Raw genomic sequence first — 22,558 nt, 5'->3', positions numbered from 1 at the left:
CGGCTGGGGTTAAGGTCATTCCGGGAAGAATGGGTACCCTATGTCTATATAAAAGGCAATTTGTGGGGGGGCCACCAAGCTCAGCTCCTACAAATTAGTCACCCCAAAGCTTAGGTGTCATGGAGCTTTGTTTACATTTCATAATTCCACCCTCCCTTGCCACACTGGATTGGGCCGAAGGTATCTAATGGAAGCAGGATGAACCAGAGGCCACTAGGGTCTTCAAGAGAAACCCGTGGACTGAGATGTACAGAAAGCCTCTCTTGGACAAGCTGGGCATCCCGGGACAGGACCATCTGGCCGCTGCTTTGGCGGAGGGTTTAGCTAGGTGCCGATGCATTTCCCGCTTCAGTCTAGCTACAGAGTGAATGACTTACCAGTGACCCAAAGAGCCCTAACTATCTGAGGAGTTGAACCTGTGGGTTCTGTGGGCCTGAGTTCAGCTTCTAGTTTCTGGAGCGAAGTGCGGGCTGGTATTGGGTTTCTGTCTAGGTTTTGTTTTGCTGTGATGGAGCTGGGTGGACAAGTGGCCCTCTGTGATGGGGTCAGTGTTGATGACAGCCTTCACTGGGGTCCTAGAGTGAGAGGATACTGCATCCTCAGCCTGGCGTGAATAACAGTGTTCCACACTGCTCCCCCAATGTGCCAAAGCCAGGAGCGGCGTGTGACTTGCACAATGTCAGCGGCAACTTGATGGCTGGGACAGTCTTCCAGGGGGCCCCAGGATGGACTGGGATGGGTGTGGGTCCTGCCACAAAGTGGATGAAGGGTTGAAGTGTTCTGGGGTAACCTTGAGGTTTGGAGATACGCTCAGATGGGGAATCGTGCAAATAACCATGTAGTTACAAGGCTGACGTCACTTAGTAGACAGGTAGCTTATAGGCTGTAAAGGAAGTCACTGTGCCCCTCTTGGCCTCCAAGTCTTCAAGAGAAATACCACCTGTGTCACAGAACCACATGGTCCAACCAGCTCATGGCACAGGCTTGGTCAATGGGAGTCAGAATCATGACATAAAAGACCCAGGACAGGGGATGGGGGCTGACCCTGTAAACCAAGGGAAATGCAGGCACTCAGCTTTAACTAAGAGACGCCCACCAGTGGAGGGGCCAAGCTAACTAGTATCTGCAGTGATCCTGGGATACTACCCGCGTGAATGAATTCAATACTGTCCACTCTGTCACAGAAGGAACCATTGCTGGGCCCATTGTACAGATGGAGAAACTAAGGAATAGAGCTGCTTGCCCAAAGACACACAGATAATGAAGGACAGAGCTTGGTAGTCTATGTCTTCATGCAAGCAAGTACTGATGGCCACAGAAGAATTTTCTGACCAGCGGGGACGGGAGCAAGGGGACAGGTGGTGACCAATGCCACTTACTGAGATGATGTGTCTCTGAGTAATGGGTAGGTGGGGGATGACCACTCAGTCTTCTCTGTGCCCAGCCACAGATTCTGTTTACCTTCTCCCCCCACCTTTTTTTTTTTAACCCCCCAACAAAGGAACTGGTACAGGTCCTTAACTACAAGCTGCCTCGCAAAGACGTAAACAGAATCTAGTGGAGGCCCTAGACAACTTGGTGGCTGCCCTAAAGCCAGATTCGAGATTTCCTTGCACTGAGGCTGCTGAGTGCCTCCTGGACGACCTCTATTAAGGGTTCCAAGTCAGACAGGCTCAGGAAATTCAGACCCCTGCTTATTTTTCCCAGAAGGGCCTGGATCTTCCACGATGTTGGGCCGGGCTCTGTCTCCAGGACCTCCTTCTTCTTCATGGCTTGAAGCAGTTTCAGGTTTATCAACTGGGGGTACACAGAAGGCTGGGTGAGGGTCAGTGCTGCCTAGCTGCCATGCCCCAACCCAGGACTTAGTCCAATGAACGTCTCTGGAGCTTTGCCTTTGAGGGCCGATCTCATTCCCCGGTCCTGCTGCCTTATTTCCCAACAGGGCTGCTGTGCACAGGTGAAGCAGTGTGTGTTGACGGCATGAGCCTGCTCCACAGGAAGCATTTGGGGTGCTGGTTTCTCTGGCGCGCAATGCTGAGGTGCTGGCATGCTATGTGAATGTGGCTGAGTGCGAGGAAGAGGAAGGTGATATGTGGTTGCAGTAGTTTGAATGAAAATGGCCTCTGTGTCAGTTCCTGCCTCCAGCTTCGTGCCCTGCTTGAGTTCCTGCCCTGACCTCCCTCAGCGATGAGCGTGATGTGGAAGTGTAGGTCAAACAAACCCTGTCCTCCCTGTGTGGCTTTGTTCATGGTGTTTTGTCACAGCAATAGAAACAGTAAGACAGGATTGTCATCTTGATTGGACAGAGAATCACCTTGGAGATTACTAAAGCACACTTCTGTGTGGGTGGCAGCGTCTTTAGATGGGGATTAATGCCTTGATGGATGTGGGATATGATGACATTATTGATGGGGTGATGAAGGGCAGGAGGTGCCGTCTAGTTGAAGGAGTAGGTCACCAGGAGCGCACTCTTGGGGAACGGTACATTTTCCCTCACCCTGATCCTTTCTCATGTTCCCCTTCTCTGAATTCTGGTCAGGGCTATAAAGACTTTACCTTGAACCTGGTACCCATGTTTATGCAAATCCTCCTCCTTTTGGGGACAAAGAAGCAGAAGATGACCTTGTCCTGGCTCCTTATTTGTATATGGACATACTTGTTGAGTTTCAACGTGATGCACATCACGGGTGGTGCGTGCACGTGGGAGCTCAGGTCCCACCAGTTCCACGCCTTCTGATGCCGACCTTCGGGGAAGTAGTAGCCCAGGAGTTTGCTCAGGCTCAACCTGGGGGAAGGAGATGGGTCAGAAATCATGTCTACTGCTGGATCCTGGGACCCATCCCTCCTGTATCAGGGTCCCTGGTCCCCTCTGATCCTTCCACTATCCCTTCTCTGCCTGGGCCCATAAGGTTTTGGTGAGTGTGTTGGCTAGTTTTATGTCACCTTGACACAAGCTATAGGTCATCTAAGAGGTTCCCTCAACTGAGAAGATATCTCCGTAAGATTTGACTGTAGGCAAGCCAGTAGGAAGTTTTTTTAATTAACAATTGATAGGGGAGGGCCTAGTCCCTTGCGGGTGGTGCCACCTCTGGATCGGTGGTCCTGGGTTCTATCAGAACACGGAGTGAGCAAGTCATGGGGAGCAAGCCAGTAAGCAGCACTCCTTCATGGCTTCTGCATCAGCTCCTACCTTCAGGTTCCTGCCCTGTTTCGGTTCCTGTCTTGATTTCCTTTGATGGACAGTGATGTATAAGTGAAATAAAGACTTCCAAACTTGCTTTTTAGTCATGGGGTTTCATTGCAGCAGTGGTAACCCTAACTAAGACAGAGGGATAGAGAGGTCCCAACAAGGATTGTGCAGCCAAGTCCAGGCTCTGTCTTTCAATCCAGACATGGCTTCCCATGATCCCTTGAGAGCTTTGCAGCACTGTTCTTCACCCTGTGGATCCCAGGTCCACGGTGTGGAATCTTGAGGCTAGGGGTCAGCTCTCACTCCTGCTCAGACCAGCTCTCTGCCCTTCGGGTGTTGACAGACCTTGGGGTTATAGCTGCTATGTGATGCCTTTTAGACCCCCTTTTCATCAGGAAGCGTAAATGTCCTAAGATCTTGTGCCTCTGATTTTATATACAACCCAGGGGAAATGACTGCCATCTTTTGGATCCAAGTTTCTTCACCTACAGTGACCATATCCTGGATTCCTTCAAGTTACCTCTGTCCTTAAAACTTTAGAGTTAAGAGACCCCACTGCATGTCACCAGACAAGATTTGCGATCGTTAACTGTGTTTCTTGCCTCAAAGCCCAGACCTTCCTGTATCCAGGACTTGACTTTGCAGACAGCATGTTCTACACATGTGACCATCAGAGGAGAGCAGATCATAAGGAAACCAACCAGGAGATGGCATTTGAAAGCCAAGGCCAGATCGATGAGAGTAGACTTTTAGAAATAAAAGGGCACCTTGTTTTGATGAAAATAAGTTAACCCAAGATAATATGTTTCTCCCACATGGTAATCACTTCATCTGGAACAAGAAGTACTGAACACCCAAGAAAGGTTGAGAGGGATAATTTGAGGGGACCTTGTAACCTTAAACTGGAAAGGGAAAACTTTCACCATTACCAGAACTAGTGACTTAAGAAACAAGTTTGTTCTGCGAGTTTGAGGCCTGCCTGGTCCATAGAGCTAGTTCTAGGACAGCAAGGACTGTTACACAGAGAAACCCTGTCTCAAAAAATCAAAAAACCAAGTTTGATCTTAATGAAATATTTAGAATATGCCTTTTGACTCTGGATTCTGTATATGATGTGTGTGTCCCTAAGCCCCACTCCCAGATTCCTGAAATAGTGCACCCCAGGGCCTTCTGGGGGCAGTTCTCACAAGGTTGGGAGGTTTAGAGGTGAAGTCAGTGGCTTGTGGTCATAGAGGCCAGGATGGCTCTTTCACTCTGGGGGATGCTGTGGCACCTTCCCTGAGGGCAGGGTCTGTACTAGTTCTTCGTGACACCCCTTCTCATGTTTCCAACGTGCACAAGTTAGGAGACAGGGAGCAGACTTCCGCCATACAGCTTCCACATGGCCCAAGTGGTGGCGACTCAAGTCTCACACTTACCAGATCTCCCCGTCCTCATTGTAGAAGGTGGCATGGCCAGAGCTGTTGACTAAGCCTCGGATCTTCCTTTCTACACAGTCTTCCAGAACAATGTATGTGAACTTGGAGACTCCTTTGCAGGCGATCAGCAGAGCCAGATTCCCTGATGGGTAGCTGCGAGTTGGTTAAGGCACAAGCAGCCTCTTGGGACAAGCCCTCTCTCCCAAAGAAAGGTTAGGCACCAAAGAGGACACAGTTCTCAGTCAAAACATATATGCTAGGCCAGAATCACGAACATTTGAAGTGTCAACACGAGCATCCCTTCTTCCCCAGTGGATACTATATTTGGCCCGTGCCATTAGGAAAAAGAATATGGAAAATATTCCCACTGCGGTAGGTAATTATTTTTCCATCACCTTGGTGTACCTGGGAAGAAGAGACAAGGAAAGCAGGCAGGTGACAGCTGTCCTTCAGAGAGAGGTGGGGTCACTAGCATGCTCAGCTCCTGCATCTTCTTGCTCTGAGCACTCACCTGCTATCTTGCTTGGAAAGGTGGCTTAGCCATCAAGAGCACTGGCTGCTCTTGCAGAGGGACCAGGTTCGAATGAAAACACACAAGGTGTTCACAACTAATTGTAGCTCTGGTTCCAGGGGATCCAACAGCCCCTTTTAACCCCCACAGGCACCAAACGTGTACCTGGCATACATACATGCAAACAAATAACTCATACACGTAAATAAGTCTTAAAAAAGACTTATTTACCACTGCGGAGGCAACATGTGTGAAATGAAGGTGAGGGTTAGGTCTCTCAAACCTTTGAGGAACTTCCTGAGTGTTTGGTGATCACACCATCTCTGGCACGCATCTCCCCAGTGCCCTTTCACGGTTCCTTGTAAGTGGGTAGGGACCTATCTACTCATTCCGTACTCCATTAGGCCTTCATTTTTATTTGACTGATTGCATCCCCAGGAATGCTCTTTTTCGGGTAAGGCCATACTCTGGCACTGGAGGTCACGGCATTAGCATGTCCTTTTAAGGGAACATAGCTCAACCTGTAACATTGGTAAATTTTAGTTTTTAAAACCTTGCTCTTGAATTAGTTTTAGTAAATTATATTTTTCTAGGAAATTATCATTTTATGTAAAACTTTGCATTTATTGCCATACAAAGCTTGCTTGCTAAAAAAAAAAACTCAACTTCCTCTGTCCTTATGTCTTCATTCTTTTTATACTTAAAAACATTTTTTTTTCCTTTGGATCAATCTTGCCAGAAAGCCTGCTTGCTTTACTAGGTTTATTTTTCTCCACACTGGTTTATGTTTTATTTATTCTAGTTCTTTGTTTATGCCTTGTAAGTTTCTTTCTTATATTTGAATGTGATTTGGATTTTTACCCTTCTTCTTCATGATCCTCCCCACTTCTTCCTGAATTTTCTGAGCAGTTAAAATAATGAGGTCCAGATATTGTTTGGACCTGTTTCCCAGGAGTGAAACTATCTCATTTTTATCTTTATTTCATCTTAATATTTTCAAGGACCAATATGATTTCTTCTTTGACATTGAAGTTATGTAAGTGTGCTTACATTTGGCAATGAACATGGCGTATCTGGTGAAACCGATGTTACTAATTAAAATGCATTGGAGTACCTAGTTTATATGATGTTTGCTGAAGTTTGTTTAGTGGGCTATTGTGTGCCATGGGTCACTGCAGATATCCCATGGGTGTTTGGAAAGGCTATGTGAGTTGATTAAGCTAATTGGAGAATGTTTATTGAAGTGAGGCCAGGCGTAGGGGAGTGAAGGAGCCAAAATCTGGTGGGACTTCTAACCTTACCATGGTCTATGTAAGCTGAAGAGCCCTTTCCCCTGTTTACAGAAGTTGGGTTGGGTTGTCTGCATGTCCCTTCTGTGCGGAGGACCAGGAGTTGGAGGTTGTGGGCATGTATGGAGGTTGGAAGATACACCATGGGGGACAGTGTTGCCTTCCCATTTCCTCCCACTTCACCAAAAACAAAGCCATCAGGATCATGTGAACATCGCTAGTTGATTTTACTCTGAGTGCAAACTCATGGCATTCCATTCTGGATACCCAGCTGGAGTCTCCTGCCCAGCTCTCTTGCAGCTAAGTAGAGCTTATGTAACTCACGTAATTTACAACTCGTCCTCCTTGATGGAATTTAAATGTGGCTTCTAGCTTTGGGAATTCTGTCAAGGCAAGTAGTCACCAGAACTCTGGGTTGATAAAGACTGCTGATAGAAGGGCCAAGATCTCTGAGACCCACCTCCTCAGAAAAACCACCCAAAGAGCTTCAAAATGGAATGGATATAACATGAGCAAGAAGCATACGTCTGTTTGTTAAGCTGCTTGCTTGCAGTGTTGAATGAGTCCTGACTTCAGTGCCTCAGTAACCCGGAGAGAGTGGCTCTATGCGACCAGCAGCTACTTACTATGGTTCAGATCTTACTCTAAAGCTTGCACACTGAAGCTGGGCTGTGGTGGTGCATGTCTTTAATCCCAGCACTTGGGAGGCAGGGGCAGGCAGATATCTATGAGTTTGAGGCCAGCCTGGGGACAGGATCCAAACCTACAGAGAAGAAACCCTGTCTCAAAAAAAAAAAAAAAAAAAAACAAAGAAAAGAAAGAAGGAAAGAAAGAAAGACCCCAAAAGAAAAGAAAAGAAAAGAAAGAAAGAAGCTTGTGCATTGAAGGTGTGGTCCCCAGCAGATGGTACTACTGGGAGGTGGTGTAGACTTCCCTGGAAGAAGTAGTTCTGGGACTCATGACCTTGGAGGTCAAATTGAGACCCTGGCCCTTTCCTTGACTTTTAGCTTCCTGCACACAGGCACTAGAAGCTTTCTCAGCCTACGCCTTCCCCTGTGGCATTACATCTCACCACAGGCCTGAAGGCACAGAGCCGAGCCACTGGGGACGGAGCTTGACAACTCCTGTTTCTATTGTTTTTAATCTATTTTCTTTTCCTCCTTCTTTCTCTCTTTTCCTCCTTTCTTCCTCCCTCCCTCCCTCCCTTCCTTCCTTTTACCTCTCCCTCCCTCTTTTCTTCCCATCTCTCCTCTTTCTTTCTGTCAGGTCTTGATATATAACCCAGACTGACTTCTAACTCATGATCCTCCTGCCTCAGCCTTCTAGCTCCATTCTATGCATGTATACTACACTTGATGTATCTGTTCCCTGCATAACTGATTTTTAAAGTATTGATTCTAATTTATCACCGAGGAAACTGCCTATTATATTACATAGTTTATTATTAAAGGTTATTTCCTTACAATCTCATTGTCTTATAGGGAGAAGACGCTCAACAGCCTACACGGGCGGCTGGGTCTTGACATATTGAGAGCTTTTTTTTTTTTGTTCTTGTTTGTGTACACTTTAGATATTGGCCCCGACAGCTCTCTGATGATGCATGTGCCTCACCAGACCCGGGAACAAAACAAAAAAACCTGTTCACAGTGAACACACCAATTCGTCGCCATGCTTACCTTCATCTTTGCCTGTGTCCATTCTGCGTCTAGCTTTAACGTCTTCTTGATCGTAGAAACACGCCTTCCGACTTCTTCTGCCTCTGGCTTCTGGGGCTGTTGCAGAGCTGATACGAAGTATGTGATGGTAGTGGTGCTCTCCTCGTCGATCTTCTGACCTCCTGTTCAGAGAGGGCATGACTGCGGCTTACGGTCGGGTGACGGCATCAGGCACGGTGTTAGTGGGGGACGGCTTACGGTTGGTCGGGTGACGGCAGCAGGCACGGTGTTAGTGGGTCAAGGTACTGCGGGCCGAGGTGGAGCAGCCAGCACGGCCTTGAGGCTGCAGGAGTGAAGCTGTATGCTCGCTATACAACAGTGGGTGCTGCACTTCTCATGGCTGCTGGATAAATACATGGGCTGCCTCGAGGGTTCACTTTACCAAAAAAAGGAAATGTAGTTTGAACATGTTATTGTGATGTAAATGTCTGTTAACGTGTTGTTTAAGATATAGGAGGAAGCTCTTCTTTTGCAGTCTGATGACTGGGACTCTGTGAATATCTTCACTTCAATTGCATCTAGTTTTAAATTATTTATTCATTTACTGAAATAGGAGCTCGTGCAGCTCAGACTGGCATTGACCTCCTGATTCCACCCCCCCCCCCCACACCTCTGGAGGGCTAGAATTACAGACACAAGCTTCATTTAGTTCCCAGTTTGTGCAGTGCTAAGGTTTGAACCCAGGACCTACTACACGTAAGCCCCAGTGACACATGAAAACCAAGAGTTTTGCATTTTGATGGTTTATAATTTAAGTTGTAAAGCTGTATCATATTCTCATGTGCCGCCTCCTCCTTTCTATTTTTGTTTTTGTTCTTATTCTTCTCCTTCCTTCTCCTTTTTGTTTTGTTTTTGAGACAGGGTTTCTCCGTGTGGCACTGGCTGTCCTGGAACTCACTCTACAGACAACACTGGCCTCGAACTCAGAGATCCACCTGCCCCTGCCTCCTGAGTGCTGGGATTAAAGGTGTGCACCACCACCACCTGGCTGCCGTGTGACTTTTCATTGGAATGGATCGTTCTAGATAGGAGATGCTATCTCATTTAGTTATGCAAAATAAAAACCCAAAGACCTTTGTTCTGAAATGACTAAGAATTTCAAGACAATGCCAGCAGGGCTTTATAACAAGCACACAGCTCTTCTTGAAGTGGCTCCCTGTGTGATGGTGTGTTAACTCAACCTTAGCTTGGAAATTAGAGCATTCAGAAACGTGGGGTAATGTATCAGTAAGACGGGACAATAGGGCAGGCAGAGAAAGCAAGTGGACAGCATCTCCAAGGTGCCTGGAGGTTTCCTTGTGACTGGCTAGATCAGGACCACGAAGGGGAAGCCACTCTCCCATTAAAACCATTGCTTTTCTGTGTAGGCTCCTCAGACATTTTAGGCTTCAGGTGTCCAGAGCAGCAGGGTGTAGGCACAATGGTGGCACATTACGGTGAGTCCAACCTCATTGTTTTCTTTTCAGATTAGGAGTTGTGCTGGTTGGTTCTAACTGTCAACTCGACACAACCCAGGACTACACAGGAAAGAGAGTTTTAATAAGGAATTATCTAGATCGGCTTGGCCTGTGGCAGGTCTGTGGGTCAGTCCTGGTTGTGGGAAATGTCTTAATTGTTAATTGATCTAGGCAGAAACAAGACATTAGGGGTGGCATCATTCCCGGTGGGGGGGGGCGTGGCGTGGCAGTCCTGAAGAGTCTTCCAGTGGAGAGACCTAACAGAGGAGGGCAAGCAAGTATGATGGGGAAGCTCAGCCAATCACATTTGGCTAGGGTGTGGCTGCCTGGGGCAAAGGAAGAAAGGAAGAAGCACCTGGGGATTAAGTGCCCTACACTGCTTTTTTTTTTTTTCCCCAGACAGGGTTTCTCTGTAGCTTTTGGTGCCTGTCCTGGAACTAGCTCTTGTAGACCAGGCTGGTCTCGAATTCACAGTGATCCGCCTGCCTCTGCCTCCCGAGTGCTGGGATTAAAGGTGTGAGCCACCACCACCCGGCTCCGACGCTTGTTTTGTCTTTTTCTCCGCTGCGCGTGATTCTCGCTGGACCCCGGTCATGTGAGTTTCCATTTATCCCAATTATTAAAAATTATATTCCTTGTTTTTGACCTGGTCTGGTTAATTCGGACTACCGGTCAACCACGCCCCTTCACAAGTAAGCAAACAAAGACCAAACATGGGTGGAGGCTGGTAGAACGGTGCTTACCTTCACTGTTGTTTATAGTCCACATAATTGATTCTTTGTATTTTTCAAAATTTTGCTTCAGCCTGAAAGGAATGGAAACAATCTTCAAAAGTCACGTTTGATCCGTGTTGGCGTATCACAGAACACGGTGCTTCGGGCCTAGAGGCTGTGGAGTCTTACATCAGGGAACGCTAGATGGAGGCCTGGGCTGTCTGATTCCCTTCTGGTCAGTGATCTCAAATATTAAGGGATGTCCCGCTGGCATCTACTCAGTTCTTTCCCCACGGCTTGAGACTTCAATTGATCTTTCAAAAATGAATCCAGTGGGGTTCATGCTGGGGCCAGAGGCAGGCATAGAGGTTCGGATGCCAGGGTAGCTATGAGTTAAGTTCCTGCAGCCTGCTTTCCTTTGACTTACTCTGGACATGGCTTGGATAAACAGCCCGTCCACAAACTGACCAGAGCCATTCAAAAGCCCTTGAAACACAAAAAACCGCATACAACCATTCAGATGGCTAGATCCAACCAAATAGAAATGACATCCACATCCATCCAAACAGACTGCAGAACAGTCCTGGTAGGACGATTTCAGTGTGTGACTTATCTTTAAAGACAGACCAGGCACCACCTTCCGCATCGATCAAGGCCTTTTACCTGTGCTCGTGCCAACGTACAAATCAAAGACACTGCTTGCCTTTGCTTCTATTTTGTGCCCCTCATCCTTATGATTTCCTTCCTTGTGAACTTTGAGTCTGGCAACCAGATCTTGTGCGCATCTGACTCCTGGGTGTTACCCATGTCCTTGTGCCTGGCTTGGGCTTGCTTCCTGACTCTGGCCTCCAGCCTGACCCTAGTTCAGGTCTCTTCCCCCTGTTTGCCACATCTGGTTTCCTGGAACCCACTGACCAGCTACCCTCATCAGTTACTTACAAGAGTCCCAGCTTCTTCTTGTTTTCACCCTCCAGCAGTTTGCTCAGGGGCTTATCCACGTCCTCCGGGTCCAGCTCGTGCTGAGACGCCAGCTCCCTGAGGATCTCTCTGAACACAGACTGATAGGTGCTGGGAAGAGACTACAAAAGGATCACCAGATGACGTAGCCCGGACGTGGAGATTGATGCTTTGTCAGCTAATAATTTTCCTGACTCTTGCGCCAGGTGACATTTTAATACATTGCTAAGAAATACCAATTGTGTGTGCAAGGCTGCTGAAGGGCTAGGAGGCTTCTCTTAAAGAAATCGTCCAGGGCCAGGATGGTGGCCACCCAAGCCTGAAACCCATGTTAAGAACCAGATGTAGTGGCCTGCATCTGTAATCCTAGCATTCCTATGGTAAGAGAGTAAAATTACTGAGAAGCTTGGGATAACTATCATAGAGTTTGCAGAATGACAGCAGAAAAAGCAAGACAAACTCTTTCAATAAGAGAAAGGCAAGAACCAACTCCTAAGACTTGTCCTCCAACCTCTGGTACACACACACACACACCCACACCCACACACACACCATCACTACATCAAAATTCAAAAGGATAAAGAAATCTCCCACTACTATTAGACCCTCTTCCTGCCTGCCACCCAACCCCTGAAGAAGCGTGTTTAGTATCTGCATGCTAAGAAATCTTTTGGGAACATAGAATCATGGTTTGACTGTGGAGATGGTTATGGATCCACTTCCATGTTTGAAGCATGCAGCAGGCTTTCTGCATTCTACACGTGACCGAGCTCCCAGGGATGGCTGATTTACTCAAGGCCAAGGCTTTGCAACACCCAGTGAATGGGGTAGTGTGACGTTCGAAGGGGCTTCCATTGTGGTCTTATTCTGTGTGTGTTCATAGAAGGGACCGTTCTGTCCCAGGGCTGTGCTGCTGACTGTGGCTGACCCACAGATGACTCATCACAGTGTTTCTTTCTCACACTGTTTTGATAGGGATGAAGGTGGACTTTTTGGAGAGCAGGTAGGGACTGGGCATACCTGTGCCCAGAGCATCTCCAAGCCGAGGTTGTTATGGACGTTATTGGTCAATGTGTGATAATAGAGTGTGTACTGCTAATGTGCTAGCCTCCTACAGTGAGCGACTAACCTGATATAACTTTTCAAAGTTACATCCAATGTGGGGCCGTTACAAGAATATGGTTTGTGGTCCGTGGTATTTCTAGGTTAGGGAGACGGTTTAGGACTGACTTGCCTGGTCCACATCTCTGAATCCCTTTTCTTCACAGCCCACACCATTGCTTCAGAGAAGGTTGAGGTTAAGGGCCTTGATACTGGCATCCCTGCCTCCATGTTCCTGGTGACAGCCCTTCCTTAGGGATGAGATGACTGTTTGCCTTGCCAGTGATCTCTCAGCACACTTTATGTCCCAAGTTCTATTTACTAAGTGTCCACTGTCGTCTCCCAGGTACTGGACCCGAGCGAATGGGCTCACTCATGGGTCTTGTCTTATCTAGGCTGTGCTACTCCACTCTGGCGTGTGACATCACGTGGGTGAAGCTATTTATTCTCTCTGTGATGGTAAGTTTGTTTGGCACCCCAGAGGTGAGGTCTCCTATGCCCATAGACCCTCTTAGGTAAATCTCTGGTTGTTAGAATTTAGAAAAAAAAAAGCTTGCCCAGGAAAACTTGTAGGGACATGCACATATCTTAGAAGTAAAAAAAAAAAAAAACAAAAACAAGCAATAGTAACTAGAAATGACAAGTGGATTGAGGACTTGGGATGCCAGTAGGAGGACTCAAGCTCACTCTGTCTAATCCCCTCAAAAGCTTCCTTCTCCTAGACTGGCTAAACTTGCCCGTACATGCTTTCTACCGGGTTCTTGGAGAAGTCCTATTTTGCCAGGTTATATTGTTGGGAGCCACACTTTGGAAGTTGAATGCATGCAGAAAGGTCCACATGTTAAGGCTGTATGCTCCATGGTGATTATGGGACCTTTAAGATATGGGACTTAGTGAGAAGTCCTTCTAGAGGCATACCTCCTAAAGGGGCTGCATGACCTTTGTCTTCCGCTGTGTGATGGAGGAAGGTCATTGGCTAATAAAGGAACTGCCTTGGCCCTTTTTTATTGGTTAGGACATAGGTAGGTGGAGTAAACAGAACAGAATGCCGGGAGGAAGAGGAAGTGAGGTCAGACTCTACAGCTCTCCTCTCCGGAGCAGACGCCTCAGAGAGACACCATGCTCCCAGCTCCCAGGCAGACGCAAGCAATGAAGCTCTGACCCAGGATGGACATAGGCTAGAATCTTCCCGGTAAGCGCACCTAGGGGCGCTACACAGATGATTAGAAATGGGCTAAATTAATATGTGAGAATTAGCCTAGAAGAGGCTAGATAGAAATGGGCCAAAGCAGTGTTTAAATGAATACAGTTTGTGTGTAATTATTTCGGGGCATAAGCTAGCTGTGCAGGCGGCTGGGGTGTTGGGGACGCAGCCCCGCCGCTCCATATCACTACAGCTGTGCCTTGCTTCTGGCTCAGGATATGGTAGAGGCCTGATGTTCTTGGATGTGAGCCTCTAGAACAGTGAGCCAAACTAAACCTTACTTTGTGAGTAGCCCATGGCAGGTGTTTTTTCACAGTTCTATAGAGCTGCAGAAGACCCCGCCTGTCAGGAGGTCTGGGGTCTGTGCCCTGGTCCTGCCTCTGAGTCACAGGCATTCAGTGATTCCACACCAAACTCTCCAATCAAGAGCTTTCTCCTTGGCTTTAGCTGGACTTTCTCTGGTTGTCCTACAGGTGCTTAGCATTCACTGTGGGTCAAGTGGAAGTGTTCTCTTTAACCTGCAAGCCTGCTTTTCTCCTCTTTACTGTCCCAGGCTACTGAGTATTGCTGCGTCCTCTGTCATGTTCCTAAGCAACCAGACATCATTACTATTCATCTAGACTAATTGTGAAGTTGCTTTTCTCCCTGTACTCAGGTTCTCCATTGCAACTCACCATTGGTGTGGGACAATGGTCTGTATTCTGTCAATTATATTTTAAATAAATGCTGTTTGGCCAGTAGCCAGGCAGGAAGTATAGGCGGAACAACCAGACAGAAAGTAGAGGTGGGTCAAGGAGAACAGGAGAATTCTGGGAAGAAGGAAGTCCTAGTGTGCAGTGACCCAGTCACAGAAGAAGCAAAATGTGACTGCCTCACTGAATAAGGTACCGAGCCATGTGGTTAATATAAACAAGAATAATGGGCTTAACGATTGCGGGAACGGGAAGGACAGAAAACTCAGTCAACACGCCATCTACAAACTGCAAGAGTGACTTTAAAAATGCAAAATTGACTCTCAATATTTCAGAGCATTCTGGCTGGATCTCCTAATATATATACATATATATATATGTGTGTGTGTGTGTGTGTATGTATGTATGTAACAATGTATAATATATATTCAAATACATCTCAGTTATACTTTTTAAAAGATTCCTTATAAAAGTAGGAAATACCCAAATGATTTATGAAATACTTTTTTTTTTTTTTTTTTTGGTTTTTCGAGACAGGGTTTCTCTGTGGCTTTGGAGACTGTCCTGGAACTAGCTCTGTAGACCAGGCTGGTCTCGAACTCACAGAGATCCGCCTGCCTCTGCCTCCCGAGTGCTGGGATTAAAGGCGTGCGCCACCACCGCCCGGCTTTATGAAATACTTTTTGAGCATGAAAAGACCTTTTAATAAGTGTATAATAATAGCTAGTAGTCATAAGAGAAAATATTGATCAATGAGACTATATAAAAATGAAAAATGACCATTTTATGGGGAATACCATAAAGAATTTGAAATACAAAGACTGAAAAAAACTTTTACAACACAGATGTCAGAAAAGCACTAGGTTCTTCTATGCATTAAAAAGTTCCTACAGGGCTGGAGGGACGACTCAGTGATTAAGAGCACTGGCTAGGTCCAGAGAACCTAGGTTTGGTTCCCAGCACTCACATGGTGGCTCACAACCATCTGTAACTCCAGTCCCAGTGGATCTCACTCAGTCTGGCCTCTAAAGCACCAGGCATAAAGACATACATGCAGACAAAACACCCATACACTTGAAATAAATTGAAGAAGTTCCTATAAACCTGGAAGGAAGAGATGCAATCAGCAGACTGGAAGGACAGCGGAGAGACATCGGCCAGGTGCGCAGAAGGGACACACGAGGCCCATGAGTGGGAAAAGCCCCCATCATCATGCAATCTAAGTGCAAAGAGCAACACGTCACCATTTTCACTCCCACCAGATGGGTCCTGGCGATGACCCTCGTGGAGGGCTCTCTCACAGTCTCTTGGGAAAAGCAAAGCGGCGCAAATGATTTGTATGGAAACTTGCCAGTTTTGTTTGTGTTGTTTTGGTCACAGGGCTTTATAGTGTAGTCCAGACTGATCCAAACTCATTACCTTACTTCGGTCTCCTCAGTGCTGGGGTTGCAAGTGTGGGCTATCACACACAACTGTGTATATATATATATATATATATATATATATATATATATATATGTATATGTCTCTATATATGTATGTATATATAGTGTATATGTCATTATATAGTGTATATGTCTCTATATATGTATGTATATATAGTGTATATGTCATTATATAGTGTATATGTCTCTATATATGTATGTATATATAGTGTATATGTCATTATATAGTGTATATGTCTCTATATATGTATGTATATAGTGTATATGTCATTATATAGTGTATATGTCTCTATATATGTATGTATATATAGTGTATATGTCTTTATATATGCATGTATATATAGTGTATATGTCATTATATAGTGTATATGTCTCTATGTATGTATGTATAGTGTATATGTCTATATATGTATGTATATATAGTGTATATGTCATTATATAGTGTATATGTCTCTATATATGTATGTATATATAGTGTATATGTCATCATATAGTGTATATGTCTCTATGTATGTATGTATAGTGTATATGTCATTATATAGTGTATATGTCTCTATGTATGTATATAGTGTATATGTCTATATATGTATGTATATATAGTGTATATGTCTATATATGTCTATATATGTATGTATATATAGTGTATATGTCATTATATCATGTATATGTCTCTATGTATGTATATATAGTGTATATGTCTCTATGTATGTATATATAGTGTATATGTCATTATATAGTGTATATGTCTCTATGTATGTATGTATATATAGTGTATATGTCTATATATGTATGTATATATAGTGTATATGTCTATATATGTCTATATATGTATGTATATATAGTGTATATGTCATTATATAGTGTATATGTCTCTATGTATGTATGTATATATAGTGTATATGTCATTATATAGTGTATATGTCTCTATGTATGTATGTATATATAGTGTATATGTCTCTATGTATGTATGTATATATAGTGTATATGTCATTATATAGTGTATATGTCTCTATGTATGTATGTATATATAGTGTATATGTCTATATATGTATGTATATATAGTGTATATGTCTATATATGTCTATATATGTATGTATATATAGTGTATATGTCATTATATAGTATATATGTCTCTATGTATGTATGTATAGTGTATATGTCTATATATGTATGTATATATAGTGTATATGTCATTATATAGTGTATATGTCTCTATGTATGTATGTATATATAGTGTATATGTCTATATATGTATGTATATATAGTGTATATGTCTATATATGTCTATATATGTATGTATATATAGTGTATATGTCATTATATAGTGTATATGTCTCTATGTATGTATGTATATATAGTGTATATGTCTATATATGTATGTATATATAGTGTATATGTCTATATATGTCTATATATGTATGTATATATAGTGTATATGTCATTATATAGTGTATATGTCTCTATGTATGTATGTATATATAGTGTATATGTCTATATATGTATGTATATATAGTGTATATGTCTATATATGTCTACATTATGTATGTATATATAGTGTATATGCCAGAAAGTGCCCAATGGTTGATGGGGATGGGGTACCAGTTAAATAAAGTTGAAGATATGTGGGGATGGGCGGCAGCAGCTCACGCCTTTAATCCCAGCACTAAGACAGAGACAGGCAGATATCTGTGAATTCGAGCCCAGCCTGGTCTACAGAGCAAGTTCCAGGACAGTCAGTGCTACACAGAGAAACCCTGTTTTGAAAAATAAAAAAAAAAAGTAATGAAATACAGATTTCCAAAATATATTATCAAGGGAAAAGTGAGAAACAGAATGTAATTCTGGTCTCATAGTGGCTAGTTGTGCTACTGTAATAAAGTATACTTCATATGGATTAAAATTTCCAGACATGCCCATAGAGTACACTATATAATATAGCTATTTCTGGGAGGGAAGGAAGAGAGTTGAAAAATTTATTTCACAGCCTTTTTTTGCCATTTAAATATTTCAAAATCATGTGCACAAGGTAGCTCCAATATTCAAAAATCTAGACTGAATCAGACTACCTATGGCAATAAACGAGTCAGTCTGGCTGTGTTTCATGTCCTCGGTGGCAAAGCTCAGAGATGGTGAGGTGCTTGTGATGGGAGCTCCCCACTTGTCCCAAGAAATGCTCTGGAAGGCAGCAAAGTGTGGCCTGCTCTGCCTGAGCACATGACAACTGTGTCTCCTCCCAGGGAGGGCGCTGTTGCGCTTTTCCTACTTACATCAAAGCTTTCCGTGTCTTGCTTGTCGAAAGGCCCATTCATTAGAGTATCCCAAAAGGACCCTTCAGGGAAGGTCTCCGAGTCTTTCAGTTTGGGAAGAAATGTCGAAAGGAAGCAATTTTGGAGGGAAAACCAAACCAGAGAGAAAAGAGGGAGATAAAAAAGAGGGAAAAGAAATAGATTTATTATCTCACCCTCGTTTGAATAAAAGAGCCACAAGCATCACCAAGGATGCAAATTCATTGAATTACATAAGATGCACTGCACCATGGGGGTCATAATAAAATAGGCATGGAATGAGTAATTTCATTGGCTGACTTAAGGGAGCTGCTGTGGTCCTGGTGTCTGGTAAATGTCTGATGTAGTGATGTTTGAACAACATAGACGGAGAGCAGGCAAAGGGCTAGGGGCTGGGTGGTAGGTACTATCCACCTCTTTCCGCTTAGCGGCTGCCCAGTTGTGAGACTGAAGAGGCATGTATATACATATTGAAAATCTGCAACAGCACTTGGTACCTGGTGTGGAGCACAAGAAACGTGACCGGGGAGCCAGTGGAAGAGATGGAGGGCAGGGGCTAGCTGCAGAGGTCCTTGTGGATTCTCAAGGGAGACTTAGTCTGAATGGTTTTACCGCAGACATTCCAAGAACGGTATCTATCTCCCACTGGTTCTCTCAGATTTGCTGTTTCTAGACTTGCCTATGGCTCACCGTTGCTAATCAAGACAGAAGAAGGCTCCCCCATCCAAAAAGCTGGAAAGCATCTACCAGAAATAGTGCACACTTCTGCATTTCAGGATCAACCCTAGCCTGGAGGTTTAGGAGATGGAGAAGGGTTTCATGTAGTAATAAGGAGCGGCGGCGGGGCTGCGTCCCCAACACCCCAGCTGCCTGCTCGGCTAGCTTATGCCCCGAAATAATTACACGGACACTGTATTCTTTTAATCACTGCTTGGCCCTTTAGCTCTAGCTCTTACTGGCTAATTCTGATATCCCGATCAACCCATCTCTAATAAACTGTAGCACCGGTCTTACCGGGAAAGATTCAGCATGTCTGACCTGGCGGCTTGCTTCATTGCGTGCGTCTTCCCGGGAGCAGGGAGCATGGCGTCTCTCTGAGGTGTCTGCTCCCGAGAGGAGAGCTGTCGAGTCTGACCTCACTTCCTCTTCCTCCCAGCTTTCTGTTCTGTTTACTCCACCTACCTATGTCCTAACCAATAAAATGGGCCAAGGCAGTTCCTTTATTAGCCAATGACCTTCCTCCATCAGTTTCAAGCCTTCAGGGTGATGGGGGCGCAAATTGAACTGTGAAACTGACATTCATAACTCTGGTTTCTTTCTCCCCTACTCCTGGGAAGGTATGGCTCCCAAGGCGTAGCACGGAGGAAGAGTCTCTAGATGGATAACCAGGTCTCCAGGGAAGTGACAGTGGCGTGTCGCCTGTTTCAGGATGATACAGGTCCTTTAAGCTGGGACATCCAGAGAGCCCAGGGAACACACTAGGAAGGCACAGGGCCGACTTAGTTCGTTTAATTCTGTCCCCTTGTTATGCCTTTATAGGGTCTAGAGCAAGGGTATTCCTTGCGGTCCCCACCTGTTAATTTTGGATTCAGCAGAAAATGTTCCTACTCTTTCAAACTCCTGACAGGGTGACTGACTAGGTTCCTTATGTCTGCAGACCTCAATGCATACCTGTGGTTTGATCCAGACAAGCCTGTGGTGGCTGAGAATTCATTCACAGGCAGACATTTCCCGCATCACTCCTACAGGGGCATACACGCCATCCCCACTGGGGTACTAAAAACATGGCATGTTCCTACAGTAGTTTTGAAAAGCCACTTAGGAACACCCAACAAGAACCCATCAGGGTTCAAACCAGCATTCAGGAGTCCCTTGTGCAAACATCAGAGAGGGAAAGTGAGTGAGTGGGCACAGTAGGAGCCCAAGAGACCACAAGGCAGATGGCTAGGGTAAGATGCTCTGTGCTGTGATGCCACTGACTCCTGTGACCACGGAGATGGCCTCTGAGCCTGGCCGGGGCCGACAGCTCAGCAAAACCTCATCACCAGTGACTGCTTGTTTTAACAGGCTTTACTGGATGGTCCAGAGCTAACTGAAGGAGAAGTGAGTGTTTATTGCAAGGAGGAGGTGAGCTTGGCATCCCTGAATACTAAGCAGTGGTGCTCAGCGGGGCTGGGTCCAGCAAGGTCATTAAACTTAATAACATCACTGGCTCCACCCATGTGTCGCGAGTCGCGTGTCGGGGGAGCACCGTCAGCAGCAGTGGCAGGGCTGCGACTTGACTGAGCAACAGAATCTCTGTTTCTAGTTAATGGTTCCTTTGGGGGTTTCCTGTGGCCTCTGCTTCCATTCTAATGAGATCATTATCTGTCCCGTGGAGGGTGAGGAGAGGGGTGTACCAGGCCAGGAGCAAGAGGTGGGCCTGTGTCAGAAGACTTGTGTCACTTGCAATGACACTCACATCCTGGCCTTTCACCTGTGCCATGAGGTCAGGGAAGGCTGGTCTTTAGGGTGGCTCGGAGGCCAGGACTGACATAGCCCAAACGCCCGACAACACACAGTTCCTGATAGCATGTTTTCCCTTTCCTCTGATTAAGAACGAATTTTGATTCCTCCCTGTTTTGGGGCATCTCTGTTAAGGCTCTTCTTGGTAGAACTGCACCCTTGAATGTGTGATAAGTGGTTGAGCATCTATATTTCCCACACAGAATAGAATCAATAATTCCCATATTCCAATGACAGAAACCTTTGCTTGGCCAAAGTTTACTCACTTCCTGAACCTTCTCCTTGGCCCATCCGCTGACTTCCTTCAGAAACCTAGTTGTAGCAAGTGCCCAGCTGAGTCTGTTTGGCAGGAGCTCCACACCCTGAGACCCGAGCATCTCAGTCCTGGACCTGATTTTTCACGGGTTCAGAAAATCTACGAAGCCAGGTGTTTCATCACCGTGGCTTGCTTTCCATGAGAACCGCCCTTCCCCGGATGCCTCCTTCACAGTTTCCATCCACTCACCTCTGCCTGCTTCCGGGATGTGAATCTCGCTCATCAAGTCTGTTTTCAATTGAACCCCATCTCTCTCTCCTATCACAAAACCCCATTGCCAAGGCCCTTGCTGCACCCCTGAGTCTTAATGCACTGGTCCCTACTGAGGCCCGTCTGGTGTGTCACTGAAGGTTTTGTTTGACAGCGGATGAAGGGAGGGAGGAGAAAATCAGCATCTAGTCCAGGGCCAGCTCTGAGCACTGGACAGCCCTGCCCCAGGGACTAATGAACACTCAGAGGAAACGTAGATCTGTTTTCACCCCTCCACTCTTCTTGATGGCTTAGGTAGGTGAGGCAAGGGCTAGGCTGGACGGGCCCCTGTGACACAGATCTACAAGCTGTCTGAAAGTCTGGCCACCCAGACTGTGATCCACAGGCCATCAGAAGACGCAGAGAGCTCGTTAGAAAGCCAGCCTTCCCAGACTTAGCCATTGGGAATCTGTATTCAAACCGGACTCTCACTACTAGGGAAGAACTCTCCCGCGGAAGTCTATTTCCAACATAACTGTGTCTCACATTAACATTTGAACAGATTCCTCCGAAACAGCCGTGGCTGGGGACCAAGATGGAGAGGAGCACATTTCACAGGTTAAATCTGGAGTTGCAGAGAGGCGGGTGGGGTGCATCATGGAGAGTTTGAACGAGTTTGTTGAACAAGCTACCAGGTGTGGGTGTTGACTAGGACACGAGTACGTATTTACGATCAGAAGGCCTCAACCCTTTCCCTTCAGTTTGGTCTCTAAACTGTCTTCCGGTGGGCCTGGCTCTGGGTCACTGTCCAGGCTAAGTGATGAAGGGATGCTATGCAGGCCGGGATTTTCTCCTGTCTTTGTCTCTCACAGGAGTCCCCTTAGCCCTCATTAATAAACCCTGACAGCAGCAAAGGACTCCATATGTAGGCGCGCCGGGCCTTTCCTCCACCAAGGTGGCACCGGGTCAGTCTACAATGGGACGCAGCACATCTCAGAAAAGCTGCTTCCGTGACCTCAGGGACACAGCCTCAGCCTGGGCCCACTTTAAATGTGGGGGCTCCTCCCTGTACCAAGGCTTCTGGACATGGAGACAGACTTCTAGCCTTTTCCCACATGGTCACTCTGCCTTCCTCTGCAGATTCTTACTTTCTGTTTACTTCTCCTTCTTCAGGAGGTTTGGGGCTTGAGTGCCAGCATGTCCCCAGATTCCCCTCCAGGACTTGACATAAGCTTCATTAGCAAGGGAACAATCACCGAGGCCACTGACCCAGCCCACAGTACTCGGCAGGAATCCCTAAATGATATGTTAAGTTGGACTCATACTATAATCTTCCTCTGTCTTACCGGCTTCAAATGTCGAAAAGAATAGAATAGGAGAAATTATTACTGCCATGTGTGGACCTTTTAATCCCCGAGGGAATCGATTTTAGAATCACCTCTTAAGCTGGGGGGGGGGGGTGTAAGAGGAGGAGTGAGATCGCACATGCAGAGGGAAGCTCAGCCCACAGCAGTCTGGGGCCTGTAGTGGACGCTCAGTAAGCCTTGGTCCCTTCCCCTTGTCCCTAGTTT

General features: G+C 45.8%; 1 protein-coding gene across 1 annotated transcript in view; it reads right to left on the bottom strand.

Annotated features, from left to right (window-relative positions):
- Nucleotides 1-1,587: 1,587 nt before the first annotated feature.
- Nucleotides 1,588-22,558, bottom strand: part of Erich6b (glutamate rich 6B) — a 57,606-nt gene continuing 36,635 nt past the window's right edge. The window contains exons 7-14 of the mRNA XM_075949234.1: nt 17,960-18,042; nt 11,233-11,372; nt 10,324-10,385; nt 8,085-8,242; nt 4,928-5,013; nt 4,609-4,761; nt 2,557-2,785; nt 1,588-1,797 (exon numbers count right to left, since the gene is read on the bottom strand). Of these exons, the coding sequence (XP_075805349.1) occupies nt 1,588-1,797; nt 2,557-2,785; nt 4,609-4,761; nt 4,928-5,013; nt 8,085-8,242; nt 10,324-10,385; nt 11,233-11,372; nt 17,960-18,042 (1,121 nt within the window). The remainder of the gene's footprint in view (nt 1,798-2,556; nt 2,786-4,608; nt 4,762-4,927; nt 5,014-8,084; nt 8,243-10,323; nt 10,386-11,232; nt 11,373-17,959; nt 18,043-22,558) is intronic.

This window comes from Microtus pennsylvanicus, chromosome 15, assembly GCF_037038515.1.
Source record: "Microtus pennsylvanicus isolate mMicPen1 chromosome 15, mMicPen1.hap1, whole genome shotgun sequence".
NCBI lineage: Eukaryota > Metazoa > Chordata > Mammalia > Rodentia > Cricetidae > Microtus > Microtus pennsylvanicus.
This window is presented reverse-complemented; position numbering and strand designations above follow the sequence as displayed.